At 38.2% G+C, this 13353-nt stretch overlaps 1 protein-coding gene across 1 annotated transcript; it reads left to right on the plus strand.

The window, feature by feature from the left end:
* The first annotated feature begins 725 nt into the window (after positions 1 to 725).
* On the plus strand, positions 726 to 12910 carry rab13 (RAB13, member RAS oncogene family). The gene is made up of 8 exons (XM_041792979.1): positions 726 to 1240; positions 1920 to 1980; positions 3969 to 4029; positions 4143 to 4220; positions 7714 to 7803; positions 7964 to 8029; positions 8177 to 8227; positions 10895 to 12910. Exons 1-8 carry the CDS (start codon positions 1117 to 1119, stop codon positions 10964 to 10966), a joined length of 603 nt encoding a protein of 200 aa, XP_041648913.1. The 5' UTR covers positions 726 to 1116; the 3' UTR covers positions 10967 to 12910.
* The last annotated feature ends 443 nt before the right edge of the window (positions 12911 to 13353 follow it).

Raw genomic sequence — 13353 nt, forward strand, 5'->3', positions numbered from 1 at the left:
TTAAAGTGGCACCAAAGGTTTGCCACAGATTTTCTAGAGTTATTGCAGCTCTGTCATAATGTTAAATATTTAACACTATATAAAGTGTAGTTAAACTATTTGTATTGTGGACCATTATAGACACTTTAAAGTGTAAAATTTAACTCCATATCAGCTCAATCAACACAGCCAAATTTTAGGTGTATTTTAATCTATTGTGTGACTTTACAACGATGTGGAAGATTCTCTTCATGTTCTTGGCAATAAGAAAAGATCATGTTTTACTGAACAGCTCCTCGGTAGCTATTAAGTACTTAGAGTAAACTTTAAATTCAATACTTTATACTTTTACTTGACTCGATCTTTAGACCAGTAATTTTACTTTTATATAAGTAAAACATAACCAGAGTAACTGTCCTGTTACTTGAGTACAACAGTCGTGTATTTTTTCTACCTCTGCTAATTCTTTACCAAAATGAATAAACAGGAAACATCTAGGGGATTGGTCATGTGGTTATCTAAAATTTGGATACTTTGGTGAAACATCGTAATTTATTGTGTTTTTAATGTAAAAAATGCTGACTGATGCCATAAATAGTTTCCTGTCAACAGTTCTTTTTATCATTTTTTTTTAAATCAAATGTCGCCATCTAGTGTTCACGCGATGTAACTTCAGCTATCCGCTGAGCCCTTACTCCCATGGAGACTCCCACACTACGTCACTAGTCTTTTCAGCGGATCTGGGATCTGTGCCGACGGCAAGTTTTGCTGGAGGCAGACAAACACGTAGCCACCCCGGTACGTTTGTGAACGGACTGAAATAGACATTAAAATGACTGCGCCATGGGCCATGAGAGATGAAGAATGACCTGCAGTAGACTGTTCAACTTTTAATGGAGTTCATTTTTAATCCAAACAGAGCACAGAGGCACTGAGGGGGATCGGAATTTACCGGTGACAAGTCAGAGAGGAAAAAAAAAGAAAAAGAGGATACACTCGGTACATGGGGAAAACTTTTTCAACAGCTCTGCGTAATTTTAATAGTCTCAACTGAACTTGATGAAAAGTTGTTTCCAGGAAGGGACGGCCTCTTTTCCCTAGCTAGCTTTGCTCTAACTTTCAGGACAAACCTCAACTATGGCGAAAAAGTATGATTTCCTTTTCAAACTGTTGCTCATCGGGGACAGCGGAGTGGGTAAAACATGTCTGATTATTCGCTTCGCTGAGGACAACTTCAACTCTACATACATCTCCACTATCGGTATGTTGACATTTCAGTGTTATATTTGCTTTTACATGAAATGTCTGCAGGCGCTTGTGATTAGAAAGACATGTCATGATTTCATCTTTTGATTTCAACACTGTTCCAACTGGTTTCTCAGACTGTTTTCAAGTCTGAACAAGCCCGTTTACTCTCTCTTCTTTTTCGTTTTTCTCCATTCAGTCTCTTATCTTTCTTTTTTTCCTCTCCTGTTGAATGTCTTTTCCCTGACCCTTTCTCCCCCATCTCTCCCTCAGATCTCATTCCTCACACTTGGCTCTCAGAGGGTCCACCCACCCTCATTCCTATCTTTTTCACCATCTCTACGTTCCCAGAAGAATGGTTGGCTTTCTGGCCTGGACAGGACCCCCCCCCCTCCCCCTCTCCTCTGCCCATCGCTGTTTATCTGTCTGTCCAGCCAGCAGGAAAAGAAAACACGTCTCGCAGGGCTTTACGTCTTTCCTTTACGTCTTTTTCTTGCACTGAGGGGGTCATAATCATAATGGGAGTGACCATGAACCACCCCTGTGAGGGTGACCTATATATTCTGTTATGTGTGTGTGTGTGTGTGTGTGTGTGTGTGTGAGAGTGCTTTGGTGTGTTTTGAGTTCACATTTGAGGTATTTAACTCATCATCCCCCTCCTCTTTGCTCTTTCCTGTCCTCCTCTTGTCTATCAGGCATCGACTTTAAAGTAAAAACCATCGATGTGGATGGGAAGAAAGTGAAACTGCAAGTCTGGTGAGCATTGACAGTTCTTTGCATGTGAAAACGCTTCATTTTTTCTTGGCATGGCAGTTATTGTTGAGTAATACGATGAGTTACAGGAAAAAAAGAGGAACCTCCCTGTTGTTCTCATTTATAACAGGCTTTTCTGTCAAGTAAGCTTTTTTATATGGTTGTCATATTAGACTTTTTACAGCAACATAAGCTTGTTTCCGTAACCTAAAATACACAAATGCATTCCTGTGATTTTTAAGACAGGGATGTCAGTTTTTTCACTTAAGGGTAACATACAGAAAATAAAAGGAAGACTGAGGCACTTTGATTTACCTCCCCATAGTGTTTTAAAGTTAGGAAAACCAATCCAGTGCAGGTTTTGATATGCTGATTAATTAAATATGCTTAAGGGGAAAAAAACAGCCTACATCACAGGTTTCCACTGATGCTTTACAAGACAAATAGCCACAAATATTATTGTTATTGTTTGGGGTGGCTAATTAAATTCCAAGGAGGCCCAGGCCAACATGGCTTCTACTGAATCCGCCACCACTCAGTATGAGAACGGCGTTCTGTTCAGCAGAGAGGAGAAACGCTGATGGCTCCTCTCCACCTTTAGATGCACAACAAGAGAAGAAGCCTGGAAACTTGGTGTTGCTTCATGAAGATGATTAGTTTTGTAAAATGGACCTTGAGACAAAGCAGATAGCAGAGAAAATAGGGATTTTTGATGCCTATAAAAAGTACTGACCCCCTTTCATGTATTACCCTTTTACTGATTTTATAAATCAGTCATGATGACTATAATTTTGCTTTTCTGACAAATAATACAATTTAATGTCACAATCTCCATTGTATTGAGGTCTGGGCACTCCAGAACATCTACCTTGTTGTCTTTGAACCATTTTTGTCTACCTTTTGCTGTATGCTTCAGGTCACATCATGCAGGAAGGTCAATCTTCTCCCAAGCTGTAGTTCTCTTGCAGACTGAATAAGATTGTCCTCCTGGATTTTCCTATATTTTGCCACATTCATTTTACCATCTACCTTTACAAGCCTTCCAGTGCCGGCTAACGACAAGCATACCCACAGCATGATGCTGCCACCACCGTGCTTCAGAGTGGGGATGGTGTGTTTGGGGTGATGTGCAGTGTTTCGCATCTAACCAACATAGTGTCTTGTCTGATGGCCAAAATGCACCATTTTGGTCTCATCAGACCAAAAACCTTTCTTCCACTTGACCATGGAGTCTCCCACATGCCTTTTTGAGAACTTTAGTAGAGATTTAATGAGATTTCTTCATCAGTGGCTCTCTCTGTGCTTCTTTCTGATAAAACTTTGACTGGTGAAGAACCTGGGCAACAGTTGTATGCAGAGTCTCTCCTATGTCAGCTGTTGAAGCTTGTAACTCCGTCAGCGTAGTCATTGGTGTCTTGGTGGCCTCTTTTACTAGTCTCCTTCTTGCACGATCACTCAGTTTGTGAGGACGGCCTGATCCAGGTAGATTTACATGTGCCATATTCCTTTTTTTCTTGAGGATGGATTCGACTGAACTTCAGGGGATGTTCAGTGCCTTGTTTTTCTTGTATCCCTCCCCTGACTTATCCTTTTGGTAACCTTTTTACAGAGTTGCTTGGGGTGTTCTTTTGTCTTCATGGTGCAATGGTAGCCAAGAATACTATAACCAATGACTAGACCTTCCAGACACAGGTGTCTTTATACTATAATTACTTTAGACACATTCACTGCACTCAGTAGATCCCAATTTCACAAACTGTGAGACTACAAGCACCAATTTACTGGACCTCTGTTGAATTATGCTAGTAACTTCAAAGGGGGGGAATATTTATGCAATCACTTATATTGAATAAAAAAAGGGGGCCCATAGGCCATAATTTGGACACATCTGTTTTAACATCTTCAGTTCTATCTTTGCATACAGTTTTATTTTAAAGTTAATGCTTGACATGCATGCATCAGTGCACACTGAATGTTCCTATTTTGTGCAGGGACACAGCGGGCCAGGAGAGGTTCAAGACCATTACTACAGCCTATTACAGAGGAGCCATGGTGAGTTCAGGATGCCTGCGGAACAAGCAGACTTGATAATCAGGCTGACATCACTGCTGCTCCTTTGTCTAACTCCTTCAGTTCTCTCCCTCATTTTTGTATGTCTGCGTCAGGGCATTATCCTGGTGTATGACATCACAGATGAGAAGTCCTTCGAAAACATCCAGAACTGGATGAAGAGCATTAAAGAGGTGAGAATGTCTCTGCTATGTCATTGTCCAGATAGGCAAGACAACAAGGCAATTTAAAGGCCTTAATCAAGACATCAGATGCTTCAAACGGCAAAGAAACATACTATAAGAGAGTGTAAAGAAATCATTGATCTTTATAAAAAGTCAAGAGAAAATTACAGTATATAGATAATACAGAAGTCGAAATATAAAAGTAAAAATGGGTAAAAGTTTAACTATGTGATCTGGCCATAATTAAAATAAGTCTATTGAAATAATTTGCTGTTTACAGGAAAATCTTTAGCTGTTTTAATGAACAGAGAGTTTCAGTGGAGCTGCAGTTTTCCCAAAGTTTGATACAATTGTTTTTGGCATTACCTGAAACTTAGTAAAACAGGGAAAAATAAGTTGGTTACATGTTCACTGTGAGTTTGATCCTTAGCTCAGTGCTCATGTTGTGCTGGAATAATGCAAAAATAGTAATTTTAAAGGGACAGTATACCCAGAACAAAGAAAAGCACATTCTTATTGAAAAATTTCACACTGAAAAATTGAGTGACAGCTAACCTTGAATAGAAACCAGACCTTCTTCTCAGTCTGTTAGCTCAGTTGTTGCAGTTTATCCTAAAGGTGCTTATTGGGGTTGAGGTTAGGGCTCTGTGTGGGCCAGTTATTTCACACCAAACTTGTGTCTTTATAGCCCTTGCTTTTTGCTCTGGGGCACAGCCATGTTGGAATAGAAAAGGGCCTTCCCCAAAATGTTGCCACAAAATTGGAAGCATAGCATTTTCCAAACTGTCTCGATGTAGCAAAAGAGTCAGACTGAAGCTGCTGTTTAACTTATATTCTTCTAAAAATGTCATTATTGATGGGAATTATTCATCATATTTCAACTGTATAAGTGGCTCTACTCAGAGACTTGGTTTGGTGGAACTTTACAAAGAGTGAAGGACCTCATTGCACATTTTCAGCATATAAACTTTATTGCCAAAAGTATTCACTCACCCATCCAAATAATTGAAATCAGGTGTTCCAATCACTTCCATGGCCACAGGTGTATAAAATCAGGCACCTAGGCATGCAGACTGTTTCTACAAACATTTGTGAAAGAATGGGTCGCTCTCAGGAGCTCAATAAATTCCAGCGTGGTACTGTGATAGAATGCCACCTATGCAACAAATCTAGTTGTGAAATTTCCTCGCTCCTAAATATTCCACAGTCAACTGTCAGTGGTATTATAACAAAGTGGAAGTGATTGGGAATGACAGCAACTCAGCCACGAAGTGGTAGGCCATGTAAAATGACAGACGGGGTCAGCGGATGCTGAAGGGCGTAGTGCGCAGAGGTCGCCAACTTTCTGCAGAGTCAATCGCTACAGACCTCCAAACTTCATGTGACCTTTAGATTAGTTCAAGAACATTGCATAGAGAACTTCATGGAATGGGTTTCCATGGCCGAGCAGCTGCATCCAAGCCATACATCTCCGAGTGCAATGCAAAGTGTCGGATGCAGCGGTGTAAAGCATGCCACCACCGGACTCTATAGCAGTGGAGATGTGTTCTCTGGAGTGACGAATCGCGCTTCTCCATCTTGCAATCTGATGGACGAGTCTGGGTTTGGCGGTTGCCAGGAGAACAGTACTTGTCTGACTGCATTGTGCCAAGTGTAAAGTTTGGTGGAGGGGGATTATGGTGTGGGGTTGTTTTTCAGGAGCTGGGCTTGACCCTTTAGTTCCAGTGAAAGGAACTCTGAATGCCTCAGCATACCAAGAGATTTTGGACAATTCCATGCTCCCAACTTTGTGGGAACAGTTTGGGGATGGCCCCTTCCTGTTCCAACATGACTGTGCACCAGTGCACAAAGCAAGGTCCATAAAGCCATGGAGAGTTTGGCATGGATGAACTTGACTGGCCTGCACAGAGTCCTGACCTCAACTCAATTGAACACCTTTGGGATGAATCAAAGCGGAGACTGAGAGCCAGGCCTTCTCGTCCAAGATCAGTGTGTGACCTCACAAATGCGCTTCTGGAAGAATGGTCAAAAATTCCCATAAACACACTCCTAAACCTTGTGGAAGAGTTGAAGCTGTTATAGCTGCAAAGGGTGGACTGACATCATATTAAACCCTATGAATTGAGAATGGGATGTCACTTAAGTTCATATGCAAGTCAAAGCAGGTGAGCGAATGCTTTTGGCAATATAGTGTATGTTTTATTATAAATGTATGTAGTTTAAATTTATTTTGCAGTTTAAGTAGCCACAGTTTTTTCACTTATGCACTTCTGAAAGTTTCTTGAAAATTTTTGGCAGGCTACCCCTGAAATTCTCTTGAATTGGTTGTTCACATTGTTTCACAGAGGGTGACTGTTCCTCTCAGATATGAGAGACAGAGAGCAGTCTGAGGAGGCAGCACACAGTGTAAAAAGAATCAATAAATCATCAATCAATCTTTGTTTGTTTAGCGCCAATTCAAAACCGTAGTTATCTCAGGACACTTTACAAAGAGGGCAGGTTTAGACTGTACCCTCTGATGCAGCCTATCATAATAAAAACCAGCGGTAATCCCCATGAGCACAGCACTAGCAGTAATATGCGGAGGTAGTGGATGAAGCAACAGAGTCCACTTTACAATGCTATAGTGAGATTTTTTGCCTTTATATCAAAACCACATTCACAACATCAACATGTTGAGTGGAGGAAGATACCAGCCACTGGCAAAAATTCAGGATGAATAATTCAGATGTTTGTGTTCCTTCATGCAGCTTACCCGGAAAAAGTCAGTGATTTTTTAGAAGTTTTGTTTATGTGAACAGTGTTTTAGTAATGTCCCTCTCCCCAAAAGCTTGCTTATCTGGCAGGGAAAGCCTCCTACTGTGAGGGACAAGTGTGAACAAGCAACTCAGGAAAATATTTAAAGTTTTCTTAAAGTTTTCAGGAGTGTGTGGACTGAAAACAGGTGTTAATAGGGAAAATATGTGTCAGTGGCACACATTATGAAGCTAGGTTTGAAAACTTGGATACTCTGAACAGGTATAATCTGCAGGAAAAGGTCAAGACAACACTTAATTCATGCAAGAATAAAAGAGTAAAGCCAGAACTGTGCTGTAATGATAGCTGGCATTTGATTCTTTTCTTGAAACTGCTTTTGATGGACATTGATTGAGCCCCTAATAGAAAAAAATTACAACTCTTAGGACTAAGATCAAACCCTTTGATGAAAACCTGCTAAGAAGGGAAGCAAAGACTCAATTAAAAAGAATGTGAATGCATAAATCCTCTCTGTAAAGACAAAAATTGACAGCCTAATCAGAGTTAACCAAAATGTGCAAATGCACCTATCATTGAAGATATCTTGGTGCTTAAATATGGAGACATTGCAGCTCATTCAGTCCAGACTTATTCTTAAGACTTCTCTTTCCTCTGCTTTTTTCTTCAATGAACTCCACACTACAGAAAACACTATGACTTGAACTGAAGTTTCACTAATCAATTACCTGCATTTCTTCTTTTCCAGAATGCATCAGCTGGGGTCAGTCGAATGTTACTGGGTAATAAGTGCGATATTGAAGCTAAGCGTAAGGTTTCCAAGGAGACGGGAGAGAAGGTGAGATGAAGAAAAACACAACCTGGTTATATAACAATTTATGCTTTTAAATGTATTCTCTGCATGTGCCATGTGCTTTTTATAAGCCCTCCATTACATCTAATCAAGATAAGCAGAAGGATTTATGACTTACATCCTGATCTGTGTCTGTTGTTTGCAGTTGGCTAAAGATCACGGCATCAGGTTCTTTGAGACAAGTGCAAAGTCCAGCATTAACGTGGAGGAGGTGAGCTGGAACTGAAGCACTGACTAACACAACTCTGGCATCATTCTCATTAATCTTTAGCTTCTGAGCATGTTTATATAATTATACAAATATGCTACTTTCACTTTACTTTTATCTTCCCCTATTGTTTTGTCTGTCTTTTTTTAGTCTTTCCTGGCTTTGGCTAGTGACATACTACAGAAATCCAGCAAGAAACCAGTAAGTCCGAACAAACTCTACATATCAAATAATACCAGATGGAAGCATTTGTTCCCTCATCAATATAAGACTTCTTATTTAAGCCTCAGGAATCACAAGGACATTTTTGTCCATTTGGGCAAATCTTTCCTCTTTATCTGCTCACCATTTTGGCTGCGTTAGAGCATATGGTCCAGTTTTTTTGTAACAAAGTTTCTTTCTTGGCAAATTTTTGAATTCAATTTTCTATTGCTCTAATAGTTCAGGGGAACATTGTGAAACAAATTTACTAACCTTTAAAGTTATTAAGGACAAAAATGTCCACTTCCAAAAAACTGCTATAAAAACTGAACAGATTGATCTTTTTCTCAGTTTTTTTTTTTTTGCATAAATCTCTTAAACAACTTCAACTGTTCTCAAAACTATTGAACATTCAATGATTTTGAGGATTTTAACCCTTTAAATGCCAGTTTGATTACTTAAAGTTAATGTTTTTATTTTAAAAAAGTGAAAAATGTGATATCTTCCTCAAACCAAATGTTGCATGGCTGGGGCATTATCTCTAAATCCAACGTGGACATGTCAATGATTAGCCAAAATATTGACTTTGATGCATTATAATTTTTTGTGTAGCATTTACTACCCTTTCGGGTCATTAAGGACAAAAACGTCCACTTCCAAAAATGGCAATAAAAATAGTATACATTAATATTTTTTCTGCTTTTTTGGTCAGATATTTTGATCAACTTCAGTTCTGATCAAAACAATCAAATGTAGAATAATTTTCTGCATTTTAACTCTTTAAATGCCAGTTTGATTACAGGATGGTCTTTTTTTTCTAAAAAAAATACCCACACAAAACATTAATTACTTCCAGATAACTAAAGCCGTGTTTCCATCAGGGGGTCCGGTTTGATTCAGTTCGGTTTGGTATGGTTTGGTACGCTAAACCCCAAAATAGTTTGCGTTTCCACAGACACCCGTGCTCTCACTTGGGTGGGCGGGGCTGTGAAAGCATGCATGTAAAGTCACAGACAGCGCGAGTCAGCTGTTCCAGCTGCAGAGTTATAGAAAGGATGAGTGACAGAAATCAGTCGGGAATGAGCAGTAAACAGCTTTATTTCAGCTGAAAGTGCTTTTAAAAAAATAACTACATCTTAATGATATTAACCACTGTCTGTAAAGATCTTCAGCTGATGGAATACGTGTATAGAGACGGTTTAAGTCGTAATGCTACGTTAATATGTGAATATATCTAGTCTAGAACAGTTTATACGACAAAATATGAAAGTTAAGAGCTGTACTGTGAGAATTCGCCGCATTCAAAATAAAGTTAAAGTTCAGCTGGTGTTAAAATCAAGCTAGATTAAGTCAGAAATCCGGGGTGCGCTGATCTTGTTTAAAAATAGTCTGCAGCCTTAAGTTTTACAAGCCCGTTAAACAACCACAGAGCGATGTTTTCACAGTTTATCCAACGTAAGACGTAGATTAATAGCTAGTTACTGATGAGAATGAACAGTTCAAAGGCTTCGTATTCACAAAACTTCTGCATTAATTTAGTTTCTCATCCGTCACGGATGGATCAGACTGATGTGAGCCTTCAGGTTCTGCTTTGTGTTCTTAAAATCATCCAGATAAACGTCAGGAAACTTGATTTGTGGCCAGATGCCAATATCCATAGACTAGGAAACAGTTTGGTTCTCCGTCGAGTCCAAATATTTCCCATTTAGGCAGATATTGGTCCATTTTTCTCCCGTTTTCGCCCGCTTCTCACAGCAGACCTCCACCTTTGAAGCCCAGAGGTGAGCAGCTGAGTCGCGTGCTGACGTGACGTCAGTGCAGCCCCTATTGTTGTGTGTGTAGCTCCACCTTTTGGTATGGTTAGGTAAGATTGGCACCCCTACGGAAGGGTGCCGAAAGTGGGACGGTACGGTTCGCTTTTTTGGGACCCTTTCTCTATGGAAACGACAAAAAAGCGTGCTGCCCCGCACCGAACTGAACCAAACTGCACAGTGGAAACGACTTATGATATTGAGGGTGTTTTTTTTTTTTAAATCAGACCTGAGTATGTCAAACATTAGACAAAATATTGACGTTGATGCATTATTCGTTTTTGTGTAGCATCCGATTTAAAATTTAGGATCCTTTGGAGTCACTTGTGGACAATGTCCCATTGACTCCCATTCAAACCACAGTTTTTTATCTCATAGCTACTGCATGATATAATCATGCATTTTGTAATGTTATGATTTCATTTTTGAGAAAAATAGTCAAATTTGTAATTTTTACTGTTCGTCACTACAATTGGCCTTTTCCCCATTATAAGCCTATGCATGAAAAGCTTGTCATTTCATTAGTTTTTGTGCTTGTGTTATTGAGCTTATTAGGCTATTTTAAGATAGTGTCTGTGTGTGTTGCACCAGATAACTGTATCCCTCCCCTGACTTATACTTTTCAATAACCTTTCCTCTGAGTTGCTTTGAGTTTTCTTTTGTCTTCATGGTGTAATGGTAGCCATTATACTACAATCACTTGAGACACATTTACTGCTCTCATGTGGTCCCTATTTCAAACTATACTGACTGTGATTGATTTCTAAAATCGATAAAAGGGTAAAACATCCCAGGAGATTAATACTTTTTATATTCATCTGTATGTGAAACTTGACTGTATTTGTATGTTCAACAGGGTCCTACAGGCAGAGAGGTGAAAATCACGAGCAGTACAGAGAAGAAAACCTCCAAATGTCTTCTTCTCTAGATACTATGCTGGATGCCACACATACAAAGCACCAATCAAATTTGAGAATTCATCAGTATTACTGCGGAGAAATGCAAGGCAGCAGGTTCTCTGTCTCCAACTGGTGGGTTTCTATATCAAATGCAAACAGTTTTTTTAAAGGATGTTTTTTATGTAAGAAATACTTGTATTTGTATGCGCTTTCCCCATTGGAGTATTTGACTCTAAGATAAGTTATGAATTTCTCTTTTGAATTGAAATGTTTGTCTGTATTCATACTGAACAAATCTTCTGCCACATCCTCCAGCCAAGTTGTTCTGAAGTAATTCGACTGGTTCAAAGCTATCAGATTGGATTAAATCTTAAAATCAGGTTGTTCAAAAGGAAGAATTATAATGTAATCAAACTACATCAGGTAATCCAATCCTGGTTTTAATCTGGATAAACCCCCCCAGTTTGTGTTCAGAACTTTTAAGCAGAATTAGAATCACTTGTATCCAAAAACCAGGAGCAGAGGGCTGGATTCTGGTAGAATTGCAGAAAAAATGTAAGCAAGTGATTAAATTGGTCAGACAATGCAATGTTTTAAGGCCTCGCTACGTTTATTTTGCACAAGTATGCTGCTTTTGCTTCAGCAACAATGTGGATAAGGATCACGTCAGGGTATCAGGATTAACTTCCCCTATTTTCTCTTCTTGTAAAGTGGGGTCAGGTTTTTCACTGAGCTGTTTCCACCAATATATATGGCTTTTATTTCTCTGCACCATGTTATCACCCCTGAAATACTCACTGCTCAAAGTCTTAAGAGAACTTCATATGTACTTTCTACATCTTTATTGAAGTGGTTGATATGTGAAATACTCCTTTTACTGGTGGATAAATGCACATTTTTACATGTGAGCACATTCAGGAGTAGCATTGATAGAGACGCTACAGAGAAGGACAATGATGCTTCATGTTTTCATTTTCAGCTGTTTACTTTCAATCCAAGTGGCCACAGACAGATTCTGTTTAATGGTTCAAATACTGGACACGATTGTATGGATGTAAGGGTACTACACAGCTTAATTAAAATCGATATAAATATGGACAATTTAAGTGTATTTTTAAAGAATATCTCAATTTGCAATCCCACTGAGGGCGGTATCTGCTTTGAGTTGCCTTGTTTAAAGTCAGTTAAAGTAGAAGTAGCACTTATCAGTTGTTTTTTATCAAGAAAAAATATCTACTTTTATTAGTAACTTTGCAATATTTAAACAATTCATTTTACCAACATATGATAACATGGAAAAAGGATATTTTACATTTTGCCTGAGAACTGAACTAAAAAAATATCAAATGTATTCATAAATTGACTTTCGTTTCATGTCTGCAAAAATTGGAAAGCTGCAAAAACAAGAAAAAACCCCTGATAAAATCATGCTGTGAACCCAGTTCTTTATTTGTATCATATTAGACTTTGAGTTACATCCCTACATGATTTTGCATCAGTTGATAAATTAATTCCCATAACACACTGTTAGTTATGATGCATTTTCACTTATGTCCAATCGTTGTTTGAAATTCAGCAATTTCTTGATAAAATAACTGATAGGTTGGTGTTACAATTTTTCTCGTATTGTATTAATTTTGTTTTTAATTTGATTTGGATTTTGATATTTTTGATTTTGCTGAGATTTGACAGACTTAGCTTGATGCTTAAATGTTTGCAAAATGCAGCTTACCATTTATTTTATTTACTGATGAGAATTTGTCAACAGTATTATAATCCCTTCAACAGAATCTATATAATTTCACTGAAAAAAAACTAATGTTAAAGTACTACTTTATACCATATACAGTAAAAAAAAATCTGTGGAAATTGTGTATAAATAAAGGTTTTGCAGTGTCCCATAACTGTGTTTTACTGTACCATTCAAGGTCTGTAATAGCAAATAAATTCTACTTTATTCTATATAAATTTCACAGAAATGTTGTGTGGATAATTTCTTAAGCTATAGAATATCACTGTGTTATACTGGACAATTTACAGCCCATGACAAACTGTTACTGCACAATATAGATGTACTTAAAATACCACAACATCAGGGTTGACTGTTAATTTGTAAGGCTTCCAGTGGAATTTTCAGTCAGATTGATAAACTACAACTTTGTTTCACTGAACTTCCAAGAAATGTTGCACAAAGAAAATAATTCCCATTTAAAGAAAGAATTTTGACTTTTAAAATGACTCTACATAATTGTATGATTTCAATTCTAACATAAAATTTGTGCATCAAATAATAAAAGACTATACAATAACTTCAGTCAGGACCATTTTGTCAAGAAACACAAATAACTTACGGTTATAAATAGTTTTTCTTTATTAGCAGTATACATTTGCATTTATTGCTGTCATTCATATTTAA

This window comes from Cheilinus undulatus, linkage group 8 (assembly GCF_018320785.1).
Source record: "Cheilinus undulatus linkage group 8, ASM1832078v1, whole genome shotgun sequence".
Taxonomy (NCBI): domain Eukaryota; kingdom Metazoa; phylum Chordata; class Actinopteri; order Labriformes; family Labridae; genus Cheilinus; species Cheilinus undulatus.

Excerpts from the sequence above, each read along its gene's own strand:
- rab13 (XM_041792979.1), top strand. The coding sequence starts at position 1,117 with ATGGCGAAAAAGTATGATTTCCTTTTCAAACTGTTGCTCATCGGGGAC. Across the intron at positions 1,981-3,968 it reads AAAGTGAAACTGCAAGTCTG|GGACACAGCGGGCCAGGAGA; the intron begins GTGAGCATTGAC and ends TATTTTGTGCAG. Across the intron at positions 4,030-4,142 it reads CCTATTACAGAGGAGCCATG|GGCATTATCCTGGTGTATGA; the intron begins GTGAGTTCAGGA and ends TGTCTGCGTCAG.